The 20,079-nt window shown below is 30.7% G+C and overlaps 2 protein-coding genes across 5 annotated transcripts; one reads left to right on the plus strand and one right to left on the minus strand.

The window, feature by feature from the left end:
• Positions 1–6: 6 nt before the first annotated feature.
• On the minus strand, positions 7–17,369 carry Eps-15 (Epidermal growth factor receptor pathway substrate 15). Of its 3 annotated transcripts, none has more exons than XM_018544877.1 (14): positions 17,340–17,369; positions 16,782–16,826; positions 16,250–16,483; positions 15,907–16,179; positions 14,936–15,157; positions 14,690–14,850; positions 14,450–14,609; positions 10,581–10,826; positions 9,974–10,036; positions 7,655–7,998; positions 7,383–7,560; positions 6,493–6,609; positions 5,925–6,230; positions 7–1,488 (listed from the first exon to the last, which is right to left on the minus strand). In XM_018544877.1, the coding sequence occupies exons 1-14, from the start codon at positions 17,364–17,366 to the stop codon at positions 739–741; spliced, it is 3,126 nt and encodes a 1,041-aa protein (XP_018400379.1). In that variant the 5' UTR covers positions 17,367–17,369; the 3' UTR covers positions 7–738. The 3 variants fall into 3 exon arrangements, with proteins under 3 accessions (XP_018400379.1, XP_018400380.1, XP_018400381.1); XM_018544879.1 differs by having other exon boundaries at positions 1,453–1,525; XM_018544878.1 differs by lacking the exon at positions 9,974–10,036.
• Positions 17,370–18,858: 1,489 nt separating this feature from the next.
• On the plus strand, positions 18,859–19,806 carry mRpS16 (mitochondrial ribosomal protein S16). Of its 2 annotated transcripts, XM_018545083.1 has the most exons (3): positions 18,859–18,896; positions 18,967–19,192; positions 19,522–19,806. In XM_018545083.1, exons 2-3 carry the CDS (start codon positions 19,070–19,072, stop codon positions 19,762–19,764), a joined length of 366 nt encoding a protein of 121 aa, XP_018400585.1. In that variant the 5' UTR covers positions 18,859–18,896; positions 18,967–19,069; the 3' UTR covers positions 19,765–19,806. The 2 variants fall into 2 exon arrangements, with proteins under 2 accessions (XP_018400585.1, XP_018400584.1); XM_018545082.1 differs by lacking the exon at positions 18,859–18,896 and having other exon boundaries at positions 18,909–19,192.
• The last annotated feature ends 273 nt before the right edge of the window (positions 19,807–20,079 follow it).

Here is a 20,079-nt window from a genome sequence, read left to right on the forward strand (position 1 = left end):
TGTGTGTGTGTGTGTGTGTGTGTGCGCGCGCGCGCGCGTGCGTGTGTCTTTCTCTCTCTCACATGAAGTTATTATAAAGGCTGACGCGAAGTGAACTTCGTGACTTAGATTCTCATATGCCGAGTTAACAGCGAGTTAAATATCGTTAAAATCTTGTAATATTCGATTATTATTATTACATATAGGCATTTATATATTAATAACGATACGTTTAACGATGCTGTGTTATTGTGTGCTTTTTAATCGAATAACTTTTACAACTTGAACTTTTCATATTTATTTTTATTATCATTCGTACATTTATAGTTGTAACTCAGAATAGCCGTTTAATACCCTCGGATCACGTTTAATCGTGCGCGAATAGTGAATCATCATGATCAAGAGAAAAGAGAACAAAAATAAAGATATAAAAAGAAACTGTTTTTTTTTTAATTTTTCCAAATAATTTGAAAAATACTAAAAGATATAATAAAACTGCAAAGTTACACTCAACCGGAAATCATTTATCTATATGTAACATTCATAATAATTTCTCTTTTTCGATTATTCTTAATATCTGTATACCCGACATTATTGTCAATCTGATAATCTGTGTCTACATTTCACTTCTATATGTGATTATACTAATGCAAACTTGCACGATGTCAGAGATACAAAATTTTTTCATAACAATTTACAAGTTAACAGTAATATCAATAAAACGGTGAGAAAAAAGGAAATAGCATCACTAATTAGAGTTTAAACATTTTCCCTCTCCGATTTCCCCTGTTTACTTAATTCGAGAGCGAGAGCTAGTTCGGCGTCTTCCTTCTCTTTACGCCTAAGTCTTTCTTCTTCTGCTTTTATACTCTGCTTTTCTGCCCATGCCAATTGCTCCTCTTCCGATAAATTACTTATGTTATTACCGTTCCATATTTTTCCGAAATTCTTCGTCAATTTTTCATCATTATAAGTGATATTAGACTTTGAAATGCGCATTATATTTAACTCGTGTTTCGCGGTGGTTTTTGTGTCTTTAGTTGAAAATGCTTCATCAAGATTAATCGTTCTTGACTTGACGTTAGCAAATGCTTGGGAAAAATCAACATCCTGAACGTTCTTGTTATCAATGGAAAACGCTTTTCCAAAATCGACGTCGAACTTGCTCGCGCTATTCGTATCGTTTGCATTGTTCTTCTCGGCTTTCGCTTTAGCGAGCGGAAAGGTATTAGAGAAATTATTATCGAAAATTTTAGCCGGAGTATTCTTACTTGAGAATGCAGAAATTGACTCAAAACCAAAAGGATCTGTTTTGTTCGTCCCCTTGTTCTCGTTCGCGTTCAAATCCTCTGTCTCATCGGCGAACGGATCCGTTATATTGAAAGGGTCCTCATAACGGTAGTCTCGGAAAGGATCCTCCGTAAAGTCCGACAGTTTTGGTTGCGCCATTGTTACGTGGATTTTACTCGTTGCTCTTGGTGGAGTCGATTGATTAGCCGTCGGTTCTGGCTGAAGCAGGTTTTTGTCACTGGTCAATTTTGTTTTACTGAAAAGGTAGAAGAAAATAACGCGGATACCGCCGACTGTCCTCCGGGTGCTGATTGGTCCTAAATTACTATTTTTACATACAAAACTGTCAAAAAAGTGCTGCAATTTTATGATATTCGAGCTTCGAGAAGAAACTGTGACAAGATAAGACACCTTGTATATATCGTCATCTATTAAAGGGTTATAGGATTTTAAGAATTTCAAAGATACAAACATTTTTTTCCATTTGCCACTAATTGGTAGCCATAAAAATACAATACTTTTTTCAAGTTAAAAATTTAAATTTAAAAAATAAAATTTTTCAAGAAAACGCAGTTCCTATATTTAATTATATGACAATAAATTTCATGAAAAATAAAGTTTTTTAAAATTCTTTTTGAACACAAGAAAATAAAAAGTATAAACCAAATGAATATCGATGAGAACATGCCACAACGGTTAAATCAGATTTGAAAAAATATAAAGTTATACGCACGCACGCACGCACAAGTCTTTTTTATTTCTAGATAATTTAGCAAAGCTAAAATCTTAGCTACCATGTAACGCGCGGATTACAATAATAATTAATTATTTAGTTTAGAACGTCATTACTGTGTTTATCATTTTAATAATTTCATTATATTTTGCATTTTAATCTTATTATCAAAAATAATTTTCCAACAAAAAACGTTCATCTATTCTTTTTAACAAAAATGTAACGTAGTATTAAAAAGTACTTTATTCTTTAATTCACTACACTCCTATAACTCCTTAATGCGATTCGATTATGTGTGTTGCGAACGTGCAAACGCACGCATGTATGCATACATTTTTAAAAAAATATATTACGCCAAAAAATCAGAGATCACACATTCTGTCTTTCAAGAATAGGCACTTTGTAAAAATTTTTAACAATTTTGTTTTAAGAAGCCGTAAATTTTAAGTGAGCCGTAAGTTTTAGAATCTGTAAATCCATAATAAAGTAATCATAGTAGAATATGAGAAAAGTAATCGACTGTAATTCATCAGTTATTAATCAATAATTTACGACTTACAACTTCTTAAAGTAGACGATTTGACTGATTTTTTATGAAATAAAAATTTGTAAAATATATGTGAAAATTGTTTGAACTTTACAAAGTTTCATGGTACGAATTAAAAATCGCACACAAGAGCAGTTTTTAAAAGAGTGTATTTTTATTTTTAATTTGCGTGCTGCTTGAGTATTTTAGGTATATGATTTTTTCACCAAAAAAGATCTTAAATAGTATTGTAATTATTGTACAGTTACTAATTTTAAAAAAGTCCTACTTTTTTTAATGATAGACTTTAAAACAATCTGTTACAATAATTGCTCAAAGTTTATATCGCGAGTTGTATTCTAATAGATTTTGACAAGAGAGTGCTATCAACTTGAATTCAATTTCATTTTTGATCAGGAATAGTGCTATATAATGATAGTGTCCGTTATTTAGGAAACACTTTATATATACATATACATATATTACACACATGCACGCACATGTGTGTATATGTATATATATATTTCTTATTCTTTTCATTGCGTCTTATACTTTTGAAAATTATTTATTTTTAAAGAACAGAATAAGTGACCTCTTAATTCCTCTTGTCATAGTGTCTATTTTTTAAATATATATACATAAAAAATTTAAATATATACACATAAAAAAATTAAAATTAACGATTATTAAATATTTTCATGCATAACAAGGCAAAATAAAATTAAAATGTCCTAAAAAGAAAGATAATGTATGAATTAATTTGCAGACGGTAGGCTCCAAAACAGCTCAACAGTAGGAAAACTTTAAAACTGTGTAGCAATTCTTCTACCTAAATACAAAATAAAATTTAGGACAACACAATTAGTACTTGTATATTGATATACGTAACAAAAAAATTTGCAGCATTCAAAAATAGCACATTCTCAAATTAATTATAATCTAAGAAAATTAAGAATTATAGCTGTATAGTGCGTGCTATATATACGCGCGCGCGCGTGTGTATGTGTGTGTGTGTGTGTGTGTGTGTGCATACAGATATCATATATAGCAGGCATCTAAAATGTTAAACCATTTTATAAAATATTTTAATAAAAAATTTTGCACTAAATTATTTATTTTTATATAAGAAAAAATTTGATATGACAACATTTATATGATCTTATATGTTATTAAAGATTTGAATTTTTTAAGTAAACATTCTTATTTTTCTTGTATATTATTATTTCAAATATTGATGTTTTTAAAAAATCCTTAAAAACAAAAAAAGTCTTTTTATAAAGAACTTCTTAAATTACGAGTCATAAAAATTATGGCACCACACCGACATTGTCTAAAATTAAAACATACCATATAAAAAGTGTATAATTCTCTCTCTCTCTCTCTCTCTCTCTCTCTCTCTCTCTCTCTCTCTCTCTCTCAAATGCATTTTTGCTGTATATTATTAATTTATAGATATATGCAATGTTAATCTTTCTTCTCCTAAATTTTTTACCTACACACAAAAAATCAACAAACTGCAGTCAACTGTTCTTTCATAATTTCAGAATAGGCTTATTAAATCCAATTTTTCATATTCTCTCCTTTATTGTAAGAACAGTTGACATAATATATGATTTTTCATGTGTATCTTTATAAGCAATAATTTATTAATGGCAAGTTCGATATTCAGGATGTCTGATATTAGATAGAATACCGCTTATGAACAGAATGGATTCAACTAGGTCGAAAAGTTCTGTTTTGCAATTTTCGTAATAATTAACAATTAATTACTAAATTAATTATATTGACATTAACTATATTTCCTTCCAATTCATATTTGTGTAACAAATTTCCAGATCACTTTATCTTACAACGTATTTATTCTTTGAAATAAGTTCTAGGATTCCGTCTTAACCATGAACTGTCGTTCCAAATTTCCATCATAAGCAGAAACCAACATGTAGTTGAAATGACCGTTAAACATCTGTCGAATCTTATTCAAGGACAAGATTGTTATAAGAATTTTTCATCTACGCAAAATTTCATGTTTACACATGTAATTACTCTTGTAAGTTTTTCACTCACTGACAATGGTTCAATGTGCATCAAAACGTTTCGAATTTTGTAACGCAAGTTTTTCAAACATAACGTTTTATTTTACTCACATACATTGTGCCTGGCTTATTGCGCTGTTACTGATATTTATTTGAATTGTTAATTCTCTGAGCCTTTAGATATTTTAGATAATTTTAATTCGTTATAAACATGTATCCACTCAGTCTATTGTCAGCATCGTAAATTGCTAAACGCACGGGGAATTATTTGTTATAAATACTACAATGCTATAAATACTACAATGTTATAAATACTACAATGGCAATAAAAAGCAACGAAAGAAAATATCTTCCCGCGTTGGACGGTTATATTTTGCCGCGTGTTTGTATTTAGAGATAGATCGAGTGGATATGTGCTCATTCAACGATCTTTAATAATAATTTATTTCTCGTCAACTATTGTCAAAATTGAAAACAGTATTTTTCGATTTAGTCCACTTGACCTGTCCTGTGGTGTTCCATCTAATTTCAGATACAATGTATATGTTGTATATGTACAAATTCTTCACTTTTCTCCATTAATGATTTTACTGTCGAAATTATGACCCTGAAAACAATATTCAAAAGTTTTTAGTCGTCAGTCGGGTACCTTTGATAATGCTGATACCGACAGCTAAACTTTGTCAACTCATAAAAAATCTTCGTCACACACACAACTATAAAAATATTTAATAAAGTAGATATTTCTATTTAAAAGTTTAGAATTGATTTTCACAAATTCTCCACGTTGAGCCAAGGTTATTACATAAATAAAGTAATACATTTGCTTCAATAACATATTTTTTGAGTAAAATATTGCATCCCAAAATTATTATTAAAAGAATTGGAACAGCTTTCCAACAACCTAATACAAAAGCACTTATATAATACAATATTAAAATAGAACAAAATTCCTTTTCTATTTCATATACATATAAAAGAAAATTATTTTTAAATTGCTATATCTCGAAAAAGATAAATCATAGAAATTGCATTTTAAAGCTAAAAATATTGAGATTATTTGCATAGCATTAATTAAATTGAAAAAAATTGCTGTCGAAAAAAAGGGTATTATATTAAAAATCCTCAAAATCATTATTTTTGGTATCCTTAACATTTTTCTCAAAAAATTGTATAATAATTTGGCCGACATATTGATACAGACAAAAAAAAAACATTAAAATGACTATTCATACCAGTGTTGTAAAAAACGTCAAATTTTGAGTGTTATTAAAGAATAATGTATCATTAAAAGAAAATAATACAAAAGAAACAAAATAGTTACAAAAGCTACTTAAAATAAAGAATATTATTAAATACGTACCTTAGAATCAAAATTAGTAAAATCAGCGAATCCGGAAGAAGTGAAACTATTATTGTTATCAATCGTTTGCTGAGCGCTAAATGGATCTGAATTTGCATTCGCAAATGGATCTGGAGTTGGTGAAGGCGTTGGAGGTGCAGGTGCTGCTCTCAATGGTCCAGTAGGAGCTTGACTCGGTCGAGGTGGAGCTGGACGTGGCGGTGGTTGCTTGGCTTTCTTTGGCGGAAGAGCAGGACTAGGGCTCTCAGGACGAGGAGGAGCATGAAGATTGGCAAATGGATCTTCTCCAAACGGATCTTTTGTGTTCTTAACAGAAAACCATTCTCATCAGCATTTTATTTAACGTTTTAATAAAGCATAAAATATATTAAGCACAGTCAAATATCCATATTCTTAAATTTAATAATTATGACTTTTCTACGTTATTTCTCAACTTCATTACAATTAGTCACTGTCATCGAATAAAAATTAAAAATACGAACTGAAAAGTATTGAGAATAAGGTTGCGTCATACGAATGTGCTGATACGAAGATTTGACGAAACGTTTATAAATAAAATTTTACATACCAAAGTTGTAGATGTTTTATTCTCAGCTTGCTTTCCATTACCAAATGGATCAAAAGGATCCTGCTTTACTGTCACATTGGTATTATCAAACGCAGTGAAAGGATCTGCTGCAAAATTCTACGAGATGATTTTTTTATTAGTAACCATGCTCACAGAATTAAAGACAAAATTATGAATAAATATCATCCCTAAATTACATTGTTATAGTTAAATATTAAAATCCGGCATTTTCTAAGTGTATTCCGTTTCATGCATTATACATATGATGCATCATTTATTCTTGTTATTCAATAAATATGAAACAAAGATAAATCAAGCCATGTTCAAAAAAGATATTCAAAAATTTAAACTTTTTTATCCGATAATAATATATTATCACGAAAAGTAACTGATATATTATTAATTAAAGGTGCCAGTTCAAAGTGAACATACATAAAGTATATGTAACTTCCGGCCGATTTTCGAATCGCCTCCGCCTTCCACTGTCCCTTTCATCTCGCACGACGCTCGAGCAACATTTGATCTGCGCGCGGGGCGATAAAATGAGGGGGACAGTGGAAGGCGGAGGAGATTCGAAAATCGGCCGGAAGTTACATATACTTTATGTATGTTCACTTTGAACTGGCACCTTTAATTAATAATATATCAGTTACTTTTCGTGGTAATATATTATTATCGGATAAAAAGGTTTAAATTTTTGATTATCTTTTTTTAAACATGACTTAAAGACTTATTTATGCGTAATCATGTTTTCTGTTCTATTTGTTTATCTATATATCATTGCATAAATACAATTCCAAAATAATGAAAAAATATTATAAGAGAAAATGTAAAAGACAAAGAAAACAAAGAGTGAAAGATAAGTAGACACGGTCGTAGAAAAAACTTACATTAGATTGCTGCGCAGAAAACGCGCTTCCAAACGGATCTGATGACGGTGCGCTAAATGCTTCTTTGGCTTTATTCAATGCAAAAGGATCTTGATCTCCAAATCCGTTTAAAGCGTCAGTCCTAGTTGCATCTATTTTCATTTCATTCACTTCATCTGTACTCTTCGTTGTTTCATGTCTATTTTTTACACGTATACATATAAATTACACATATAAAAATGTCATAATTCTGATAAGAGGATGATTTGTTTTAAATAAAATATAATACGCACTCTATATCTTCAATCTCGGGTATAAACTGTAGACTAGTATCAGGTACAAGATTGACGTCTCCTGCAGCGAGTGCAGAATCATAAAGTGCAATTGCATCACTCATTTGTCGCTGCTGTTCCTGTAAATGAGTAATCTTAGCCTTCGCTTGACAAATTTCTAACTGAGTATCTTGCAACTTCTTCGTCAACTCATTTAGTTGGTCCCTATTTTTATTCTGTTGCTGTTCTAATTGCTGCTCCTCTTGTCGCAGTCCTTCGAGTTCTTGTCTCTTAAAGTTCAACTCTTCTTCTTGACTTCGCAGCACCGATTCTTGTTCTTCAGCTTGTTGACGAAGCTTATCGACCTTGAAAAAAAAAGATAACATAGATTTTTAAAGAATTTGCTTATTATTGTAGACTTCAAGTAAGAATATAATAAACTTGCATATTAGCAGTTAATATACTTTTATCTGTTATTATGTTTGTACTAGTGATAGAGTTAAAACGTCAGAAATATGGGATTTGATTGTAGATATACAATTTTGCGATTATCGTAAGTGTCACGATTTTTTTTTCTTAAACCATAGTACGATATGTAAACTGATTGTTTTAATCGCGAAATCGCACCTGCGATTAATATTCGACACTTGTTCTTTAATTCTTTCAAACTATATAAACAATTCAACTAATGCGTAATAAAAAAAACAATATCATTTTCTACTTCGTAAAGAATTATTTTCGTTAAAAACAAATTGAGATTTGAAAATTTTATTAAATATTTTTTACTATTACATAAAAAAAACAAATGCTTTCATATTTGCTGTGAATTCTAAAATTAATATTATTTATTATTAAGCTGTCGTTGCATCACTAAACTTACCAAAGATTTTTGATACGATAAAAATAGACAGTTGGACAAATATATGGACGAGAACACAGAGTGCATAACGCATAATGTATAAGAAAATGAACCAATTAAAATTCTTTGTTTCCTTTCTTTCCATGAAATAAAACAATTATTAGTTCATTTTCTTATGCTTTATACACTATGCGTTGTGCAAAGGTCTAAGTTCCGACCTTGTAATACACTATAAAAATTGCGTTGCGATATTTAAAGAACATCACATATATGCCTACAGTTTTGAAAATTGCACATCCTTAGATTTGATTTGATATTATATTTAATTATGTATAGTTATTTTATATATCACAAAAAAGAAGGCAACAGATTATGCATGCCAGCGAAGCATCAATAATGCATTATCGTATACGTTTTGAATAAAAATAAAATTTAATATATACAACAGATATTGTGCAGATTTTGTTTATCTTTAGTATAAAAATATTTTTGAAAGATATTTATCCCCTATTAAAAATGATATTAGCAATATTGTACGCACGCACGCACGCACAAGCGCGTGAACATAGTGTGTCCTATTTTAAACAATCGAGCCGAATATCTCAACAACTGAACTCTGCATACAAAAATGTTTCAGATATTTATCCGTATGATCTAAAAAGAGACAAATAGTAAAATAAAATTTAAAAAAAATCGATTTTTCAAGGTCAAGTATAACAATTATCCTAATTTTTTAAATAGATATATATAATCTTTTTATATATCTGTGTGTGTGTGTGTGTGTGCTTATTCTGTATGTAAAAGTAGATATTAGAATTATCAAAAAATAAATAGTCTATAATATTTTAAAACGTTTAATAATTTTTAACTAACAAAACCTCCTGTACAATTCAAATATAAACTTGGAAAGAAAAGGACACTAGGAGTTAAGCGCAGGATAACTTTACGCACACACACAAACGCTGATATATATTAAGCAAAACTTATTTATTAAAATAATTATGCTAATGTTTTAGCATAATTATTATAATACAGTTTTGTTTGATGTATATCAGTGTTTGCGTACAGTTATCCTGCGCTTAACTCCTCCTAGTGCTCTTTTCTTTCCAAGTTTATATTTGATCTACAATATTTTATAATTTTATTTTGCGCATTTTGACATAATAAAAAAAGATAATGACTCATCCAATCGAATTTTCGAACATTAATTTTACTTGTTCCCTTCAGACGTTTTTATCTGAAACATTTTTGTCTGCCGGACACAGTTTAAAAGCCCGCCATCTTATATGTACATAAGTACATACTTACACATGCATACATGCATGCATGCATGCATGCATGCATACATACATACACACCACAGAAAAATAACAAAATATTCCGGGGAAAAAAAAAAATTTATTTTCTATCGCGACATATATGTACCAATTTTCAATGTATAGAGATAAAGATCCAATTTAAGCAATATTGTCATCATGTACCTTCTTCTGTTCCTTTTGAATCTTCTCTTCGACCTCACTCAAATCTCTATCTACTTCAGTCTTCTATAAGTCAAACATAATAAAATAAAATCATAAAGAAAAACATAAAAACATAACTAAATGAATAATAAATCATATTTTCTTCTATTCCTATCTTCTTCCTATTTTTTTTGGAATTTATTATTAATAATGTGTCAAAAGATAAACGTCAGTAAATACAACGATTAAATCTTATTCATATATAAAACAAATTTCATTTACGTATAAAATTAAGTACACTGTGGTTCAAAATAATACACAAATAAAATACAATGACTAATAGCAAAAAAAAATAGATTATGATAAATACAATCACTATTTATCTTTTATTATTATATCTGTGATTTTTACGTATTATTCATACATAACGAAAAGTATCTGTATACTCAAAATGCAATATAGGTATATATTTATTACGCTTATTAAATGTTTTTTAAAGTATCGGCTTTATTTTACAAAGGCGATGTACAAACAACAACTATATATGTATACCGCATATAGTTATGCCTAAAAGCAGTGCCGCGCACATTCAATAAGCAAGCCGATATATTATCGAATTTTCATTTACCTGGATTTTTAAGTCGTTCAATCTCTTCTGCGCCTCACCCTTCTGATTTCCAAGTTGTTTCAATGTTGCCGCAAGCGTATCCAATTCGCTTTGAAGACTTTTGATTTCTCCATTCTTTATTTTAATATCGGCTTCTTTTTGCGCTATATCCTGTTCCATGCTTTGTCTTTCACGCACAAGTTCCGCTATGTCTTTACTTATCATGTCCAACTCTGGATTCGAATAGCCTGATATGTTATTGTTTTCCTGTAGTAGAAGCATATTCGAAATGTTAATGGCTACGTATCCTACGTATAAGTTAAACAAAGATACCTATCGTATAGGTCGCGGACTAAGTGCACGGTGTAAACGTAGCCAATATCTGATCATTGTTATAATATTTCCTATTATACGAAGAAACAACATTTTTAATTCAGTTTAAAATTCATATCATCTGTGTATCATGTATATTGGAAAGGAAAGAAGATACAAATAATGCTTTACATTAAAAAAATTTCGTATCTCACATTTTTAATAATTTTTCATATTTTAAATTTGTAAAAAGTTTGAAAAATATTTTAAATTTTTTCAGATTTTATAAGTTCTTTTTCAGAAATTATAAAATAAATTATTATATAATAGTGACAGCAATTTTACATGTTTATATTATATAATACTGCCTTTAACATATACATCTTATAAAACAGATCCTGAACTTACACATGCACATTTAAGAAATTTATTGAAGATAAGATTCTATTAAGCGTAATTGTAACACTTGCGCTTAATAGAATTAGATGAATACATAAAGATGCTCCTGTTTTCAGACATTTTATTACACAATTTCCACATTCACACAAAAAACAGGAGAATCCATTTCTTCAAACAAATTGCACCATGTTGCTTAGACCGTAAGATTATGTTTTCATCTCTGACATTGAACATCGATAAGAATCGCTGAAAAAGGACCCGTGAGTTCCTAAACATTCGATATTATTTTTATAAGAGACTTGTAGTGTCAGTTTTTGAACATGGCCGGAGACACTACCGCGTCTTCTGATTTTATTATTTTATATGTTTCATATATATTTTTTATTTTTATGTTGTATTAACATTGTAACCTAGAAATATATTTTATAAAAAAATCTGATTACCCCTCGATTTAGATCGTTTTTTCTTTATATATATTATACATGTGTTTTATAATTTAAATGTTATATAACATTTTTCTAAACGCGGCCATTAGCATGCAAAGAAAAATAACAGAACATTACATTGGCTGTTCATTTCATCATATTGCAATACTTCACGCTATACACAATGTTAACGATGAAGATATGTATAATGCCAATTTTAATCTATTATTTCAACGATGTATCTTTAGCTCTACTACGATCAAATTTATTAACTAATCATAGAGAGCTACCAAGAAAAATTAATAAAATGTTTAATGGCAAGCATAGTAAGTGAACGCTTTAATTACACGTGAATTATTGAATATACATTAGATGTCGATTATTTGTAATATTTGTGCGTGTGTGTATGCGCGTGTATGCGTACGTGTGATCATAAAAACGTGTATTTGTTATTGTAATAACAAGGTGATGAAATACTTTTGAATGTCGATGAATATGAATATCCGAAAACTAACAAGATCTTAAGACAGCTATATAAACAACAATGGCTAGATTATTACAAATGTCTGAAAGAAATATACGCAGATATAAAGCAGGACAGAATTACTTATCCAAAGGCGCTTATAGCGCTCGAGGGAACATTCGTAACGTGCGATTAATTAAAAAAAATTATCATAAAAATTATAGCCATGAACAAATTATGATAAAACTTAACAAATGGATTTACAGTTTAGAATGTCAAATCTGCATCTCGCCGTTAGAAATGCATACAACTTCTCTAATAGATTGGTATTTTAACAGCAGCAGCAGCAGTAATGGTAAAAACAGTGAAGTTAAAAGTACACTACACAATGGCATTGTCAATTCACCAGATAACCGATATATCATCATGTATAATATTAAGGTGTAAATTTAGAAAGTACGATGTATGTGAGACACAACTGCAAAAGATCACTCAAAGATATATTTTTATATATAAATTAATCACATATTATTAAAAAATTAAATTTTGTAATATTAATGTAAATAATTACATAAATTAACAATAATTAATGATTCTCAGTTGGAGCAAGCAGGAGCTTATTGGTGTGAAGTAGGATATACTGTAGGATCAATTTATTATTTACATGTCGATAGCAATATGGAAACGGTTAACGTATATCCAGATAAAGCATCTTATGCATTGCAAGTGGCATTGGTAAAAAATGTGCCAGCATACAAGTTGAAGGTTTATACCACTTGGACAACGTGGAGTTCTTGCTCCACGTGTGATGCAGTCGGGATAAAGTTGCGATACGGTTATTGCACCGTTTCTCTTTCAGAAATGTTAGAGCACAAATCTTTCATTAATAAAAATGCACCAATAATGAATAAACTACAGCATATGAAACGAGATATAAAGAAAGGTAAATAAACAAAAATAAGATCTTTTTTTATTTTCCTCGTCAAGATTCTTACTAAATTTTAAGTTACTTAATGAATGGAATCAAATGCAAAATGACACAACGCAAATAGAAGCAATAAACACGACATTGAAAGTTCAATTACAAATGGCGTTAATGCTATTCAAGAACAAATTACCGTGCAAATCGAGATTTCTTCCAGAACAAGTGCGACTAATTCCTGTTATCAAAAATAAAAGAACTGAAATTATGAAACAATACTGCAAGGTATGCATATTAAACAATACTTCTCATTATCATGTAAATTTAGAATATTAGAGAAAAAAAATGATAAATCTTTCCTTTCTTCTATTATGTCAATTGATTTATTAGAAAATATTGTTTCATTTTTATTTATAAATTAACAAGCTTATTTTTAATTAAATTATTATTACTTAATGCATAGCAATCTAATAGAAAATAACTTTTTTTCCGTATATAATAGAGCATATGATACAGTAGAAATTTTAATGAGAATCAAAACATATTTTTGTAACAGAAAAAATGTCAAAAAAATATCATATTTGAGGTGCGCGATGAAAAGGGTAATATCCTGGAAAGTGCAAACAATAGTGCAGGTATATTTTCTATGATTCAAGAAATGCCTGAGCCATTACCATCAATTGCACGTAGTGTTGTTTATGAAAAACATGATAAAAAATTCAAACTTGTCTGTCCAGGGTAAAACTTACAACATAAGTTCTAACTGCTTTATTAATAATGATAAATATCAAGAATAATTTACAATTTACTTTAGAAATCTGAATACAGATGTTCCAATTGTTTGGCGGATCGATGATAAAACAATTATTCCATCTCACATTAAATTCCAATCGAATGGAAGAATTCATATTAATTCTCAAATGCAAATACTATTTGAACCTTTGAAGATTGGGGATGCTAATATATACAGGTAAATTAAATTTATTAACAAACGAGAACATAATAATAATAATAATCTGAAAACTTGTTTCATTAATAGTTGTTGGCAAAATGACGAAATTATTGGAATAATAAAGCTAATTGTAATTGGAGAAATAGAATTCAAGCTGAATCATCATGTTATTTTAATGGGCGCTATCGTCGTAATTAGCGTAATTCTCATAACATTTTGGAAAGCATTTAAGGAACGAACGCGACACACGATGCATTAATAAACACTACAAACGTTGTTTCATAAGTACAGATATGTATATTAAACTGTTCATCGATAATTTATAAAATGTGTCTGTGTTTATGCATGAATGCGTGAATCTCAAATAAGCTTTTAATACAGTATATCATAAATGCAGAAAAAAATTTTAATAATTACCACAATAGTTTCTCCAACTTTCCGTATAGAAGGTGGTATCATTTCAGGAGTTAAACTTGCCGGAGGATCTATACCGTTGAGTTTCTGCTTGATAAGCCACATAGCTATTGCAAATTGTTCCTTATTTAATTTTCCACTTTGACAAATATCGCATAAACTCCTATTTCATTAAATGTGTTTGTCAATATCATCATAGTTCATTTTTGGTTAAAAATTATTCACAATAAAATACTATATTACCATATATGAGCTAGTACCGAATGCGGAAGTCCACTTTGTAGGAAGACGTCCTTAATTTCTAAACCAGAGACAAATCCATCTCTGTCCATGTCGGCTTGTAAAAATAATTTTTCTGCGGCTATTTGATCTTCGGCTGAAACTACCCAATGTTGCGCGCTTGTCTGAGAACATACAGTACAAAAACTTAGCCATTTTTTGGATGCAGAAATACAATAAGTTCTAAAATTACAGTTCAAAAGATATAACCTTTACAGCATCTAATCCAGTCAAGCTCCTAACTGTCGGCGTATTTGGTAAGGGTGGTGCTTGTGATTGTAATGATGGTGCAGTAACTGCCATGCCTATCAGTGTAGGAGACTTAGTCTTAGAGATAATAATGTCTTTCCTTTTATTAGGTGGCATTAATTCTGGTGGAAGTACACTTGGTATCGCATATTTTTCCAATGCTTTATATACAAGATGCATAGCCTACATAATAACAAAGTTAAGCAAAAAAGAGATGGAAATATCATTTAATACAAATATGTATTGTAAAAATTCATAGCAAATAAGTAATATTTAATATCATCCAAGATAATTCCTCAATACTTCACACTACATAATATTACTGTTATCCAAAATTGGTTTTTCAACCAATATCGTTCTATACTTACACAAAATAAATGAGTGAAGAGAACCACATTCAGTCAAACTGAGCCTTAACGCCTAAGTTTTTGTAAATTTTTACAATTTCCAGTTTAAGAAAACTACATGTCAATTATACATTTGCTAATCTTAAAACACAATTTTATACTAAGAAGCTGGAGTGCGTAATATTAAATTAAATGATATCATTACATGCCTTGATCAAATTCAAATAAAGGTTCTGAATAAAACGAGGAAGATCCAGATTCAAATTTTGGTTGAGATATTTTTCGCTGTAAATTCCTCTTAGTGTTTTACAAATACTCAATAAAATCAATAATATTAAATTTTTTTGTCAATTTAACTTGCAATATTAAATACTTTAACTTTATTCTAGAACTATTTCAAGATCAACAAATAATTGGTGTACAGTTTGCTTGAACCAGAAATTATAAAAATTCAAATGCAAAAATATTATTAGGCACTAAGACCAGTCGCTTTTCACTCACTTGTGTTGAGCTTTTCTTGGCTTATTTTTATTTAATATTCATTATGCAAAAGTTATTATAATATATACAAAAAACAATACTTACAACTACAAATTCGTGTCTATCCAACATGCCATCCTTGTCCATATCTGCTAAATCCCAGATTTTACCAAGAGTATCCAAGGGAAGTTTGCTATCCATAAGAACACCTTTAACTTTATTTCCAGATATATAGCCATTAGATGGCTGTAAGCTTTCAAAAAGCTGATCATATTTTGTTTGTTCTGTAGGATTAATTGACCAATCTCCATTATTGATAGATGTTATTACAGGCAAAGCATTAGTGATAGTCTTTTGTGGAATAACTGGGATGTCTCCCTGATATCAAAGAAAACAGACAATGTAATGCTTGTTTAAATTACAAAAATGTGTCTGTATTTAAATTTACCATCTTTGGTGGTGGCAATTCTAGGCTTAGATTAGACATATTTAAATCCTTTCCTGTTTGTGCCAATGCACATAATTTGAGTGCGACAAACAGGCCAGATTTATCTAAGGAACCCCGTGATTGTGGATCAGCCATATCCCATATTTTACTCAGAATAACATCACTCAACTGGGATTTCTTAAGAAATCTTGCAGCATCCATTGCTTCAATTCGTCCATATCCATTTGGATCAATCTAAGAGCAAAAAAAAATATACACACACACACACACACACACGTCCGCGCGTATGCACATGTGCACACGAATACATACATGTACATTTAAATATTAATAATTAAAAGGCTTCCTAAAAGAACCAAAGAATCAAAACCAACTTAAAATTTCATTAAAACTAAAGAAAACAAGGAATAATGCACAAGTAGTTTTTTTTAGCAAAACATTATATACAAATGATGGTTGCAGTGACTATCCAGGAAGCTCTTCAATTATCAACATGTCTACAAATATGTTTTTCCTATGAATAATGACATACCTGATTATAATAAGCTTCATATATCGCAGTATGGCTTCCAGCCACCTGTAAAAGCAACAAACTCAAATGCATTCTTTATGTTTATACATACGAGTCGTAAGGATTATTATAAATAATAAATATATAGAAATAAACTGTCAATATAACGTTTAATAAATAGGTATTTGTAAATATGAACAATATAAATAAGCAACGTATGTACAATAAGCGTTGACATAAAAACATCGATGCTCATCAGTAACAGATAAACAAACCGTTAAAAGAAAGACTGACTCGCGCGTATCTGGAACAGTGCATTAACCGAACAGGGACTTCCTCCTAGACGAGTAAAAATTTATCAATCAAAATAGATACAGATAAAATGATACTCCGCCATCGGAAGGAGGATGTTTCGACCTAAACCGCCCGATAGGTAAAAGTATTGTAATGAAGTATCGCCTAAGTTCTGCGACAATTTAGTAAAAATCATGACGAAACTTTACGAGAGGAAGTTCTCGCAACAAACGCAAGTCACAATAAACGTTATATTCTCGTAAAATCAAGAAAATCATTCCGTACCTGCGTAGGTGACGGCAAAGCGGCCATACTTGCGTTAAGCACTGGCTTAACCAATCAGACACTCAATCGATACTGCAAGATTTTTAACAATTTCGTTTAATATTTCGCGGGGATGTCGCTTTTAATTATTCAACATTCCAGTGAATTATAACGGTTACATCCTTCATTGTCTTATAAACTCAAAACCGATGAACACGCGATGACAGAAAGAATTTGTTAAGAAATACCAATTTATGAGAAACGTATCAAAATCTTTCCATCGTTTATTCAAAATCGATTGAACTATACATTTATAATAAGTCTGTTCGCGTTACTTGCACTTTTTGAACTCGGCATCTTTGCTTTTTCCACAGCCTTCAATTTATTACCAGAGAAAGAGACAGAGAAAGAGAGAGAGAACATGACGGTCTTTAAACCCAAAACATGAAATGCATAATAGTGCATAACATAACATAAGACCGCTGGACCAATGAGCATCTTATGTTAATCAATATAACAACTTTATGCTGAATGCTTATTGGTCCAACAGTTTTATGTTATGCTCATGCTCTATTATGCATTTCATGTGCGATAAGAGAACCAATCAGAGTCCTTCTTTTCCTCCCACTTCACGGAAGAGAAGCATTTCGATTGGTTGATTCTTTTATGCGTCATGCAAAAGTGTACTGCGGCCTTTATACCTGTGTTTTTATATCATGATTTTATTTCCACTATGGTTTTGACCACAGTATATACCAGGGTATTGATCATGAAACTATTTCCCTAAGTAAAAAGTGAAAATTTTTGCCATTGAAGTTAATGGAGAAATTTTTCACTTTTCACTTTTCATCCTAGGAAAAAAGTTACATGATCGATATCCAATACATGATGGCTGCGTTCCGTTTCATGGGCCTTCTACAATAATGGCTCCAGCACACTGACGCGGAAAACGCTTGCCGCGGGGCAATGTGACGCGGTAGCCAATGAGCTTAGAGCTCCTAACATGTTCATTGGCTACCGTGTCACATTTTGCCGCTCAGCAAGCGTTTTTGCGTCCAGTGTGCTGGAGCCATAAGCCGTAATACTGGATTCACACTGCATCAGATTTTCGTCGTACGACGACTCTGCAACCAATCAGAAAACAAATTTTTGCTTCATATCGATGATACGATTTTTCTGATTGGTTGCAGAGTCGTCGTACGACGCACATCGGATGCAGTGTGAGGCCGATATTTCAGAAAACAGACCACATGTCCTATAGCCAATCAACGTCCTTGAAAAGTTTGTCGACCGACACATGAAATATCGGACTGAATCCTACAATAGGCTTGTTCTTTTTGCCTGCACTGTCTGAACTGGTGCAGACAGTGCGATAAGTTGAAGTGAAATAAACGTATATCTGTTTCACTTCAACTTATTGCACTCTATGCACCAGTTCAGTACACAGATTTATAGAAGTCTGTGGTTCAGTAAAAAGAACAGGCCTCATGGGCTGCGGAAATCTCACCCGAGTATGTATGTATGTATGTACCAGTATATACTGTGTTTTGACCAGCTTTGACTGAGTTTGTTAGTAAGGTTAGTACCAGTACTAGGTCTCCAAGGACGTGATTTGGTCGTATCAAGATCTCCTGTATTATTATTTTAGGAAGCAGGAGCTATTAAAGAAAAAGAAGAGTCCATAAGCAACCGTATCACTGCGGAACCACACAGCCCGACGGCAAGAGCTTTAGTTTATATCTTACACAAATATGCCTCGATTACCTTTACACTGTTCATCCGGGACAGGTTATATTTCGCCAATGAGTAAGGCATTACGATTTGTTCGATATGGTTGTGCTAATAGACCGTTTTTTCATATCGTTGTAATTGATGTAAGTTGGAATGATTTTCTTTCGAAACTGATTCTACAATAAGTCGGTAGTCGGAAGTTTTAAGTCTTAACTAGTTTTAACCTAAACAAGTAACTACGATTTTTTCGCATCTACAAGTTAATTTTACAGAGAATTATTTACCTCAGTTAATGAGAAGGAATAAAGTCAAATTTGATCAATCTTAAGAAATTTGCTATTGGCCAACATTATCGATAAGACTTGGGACTACACAGATCACCAACTTGTACAATCAGCTTAGTATAAAAATCTGAACTAGAAAAAGATAAATTCTTCTGTAGTTAGAATCGATAAATTAATTTTTGTTGTAGACCAAAAAAGGAGAAAGGACACCACCAGTAGAACAAGTTGGTGTATACGATCCTATTCCAAATATGTACAATGAAAAATTAGTGTCCTTCAATTTTGAAAGAATACAATATTGGATTGCCAAAGGAGTACAGATGTCCACACCTGTTGCAGATTTATTAGGACTCGCTGGATTTTTACCTGTTCATCCAAAAACATATATGAGAGCATGGAGAAATCGTAAAACTACAGAAAAATGTTCTTAAAGAAAATATATGTTAAGAATAAGCATTTGTATTACACATAGTTAAGACACAATTGTTACGTTTAAACATTTATTTTCTATAAATTTTGTAGTTTAACAATAAAAATAGTAATAAATATTAATTTTCAAAAATATTTCATTACAGCTAATCATTGCTTTTAAAAGTTTAATTAGTTACTTTCAATTTCTAATTATAGTTACAGATTCCATTTTTATATTTGGTTCTATGGATATGTTATTGATATAATTATTGTAGAAAGTTCAGTTTTTATTATTACAAACAAATATGAATAAACCTTATGATAAGTCAATCCCT

Source organism: Cyphomyrmex costatus, unplaced genomic scaffold (assembly GCF_001594065.2).
Source record: "Cyphomyrmex costatus isolate MS0001 unplaced genomic scaffold, Ccosl1.0 scaffold474, whole genome shotgun sequence".
In the NCBI taxonomy this organism is placed as follows: domain Eukaryota; kingdom Metazoa; phylum Arthropoda; class Insecta; order Hymenoptera; family Formicidae; genus Cyphomyrmex; species Cyphomyrmex costatus.

What these genes read in the sequence shown, in the direction of transcription:
- mRpS16 (XM_018545083.1), top strand. Translation starts at nt 19,070, where the DNA reads ATGCCTCGATTACCTTTACACTGTTCATCCGGGACAGGTTATATTTCG. An exon ending in TTCATATCGTTGTAATTGAT is followed by an intron (nt 19,193 to 19,521) that starts GTAAGTTGGAAT and finishes TTTTTGTTGTAG; the next exon opens with ACCAAAAAAGGAGAAAGGAC.
- Eps-15 (XM_018544877.1), bottom strand. Translation starts at nt 17,366, where the DNA reads ATGGCCGCTTTGCCGTCACCTACGCAG. An exon ending in CTGGATTAGATGCTGTAAAG is followed by an intron (nt 14,851 to 14,935) that starts GTTATATCTTTT and finishes GTATGTTCTCAG; the next exon opens with ACAAGCGCGCAACATTGGGT. An exon ending in ATAAAACATCTACAACTTTG is followed by an intron (nt 6,231 to 6,492) that starts GTATGTAAAATT and finishes TTTTCTGTTAAG; the next exon opens with AACACAAAAGATCCGTTTGG.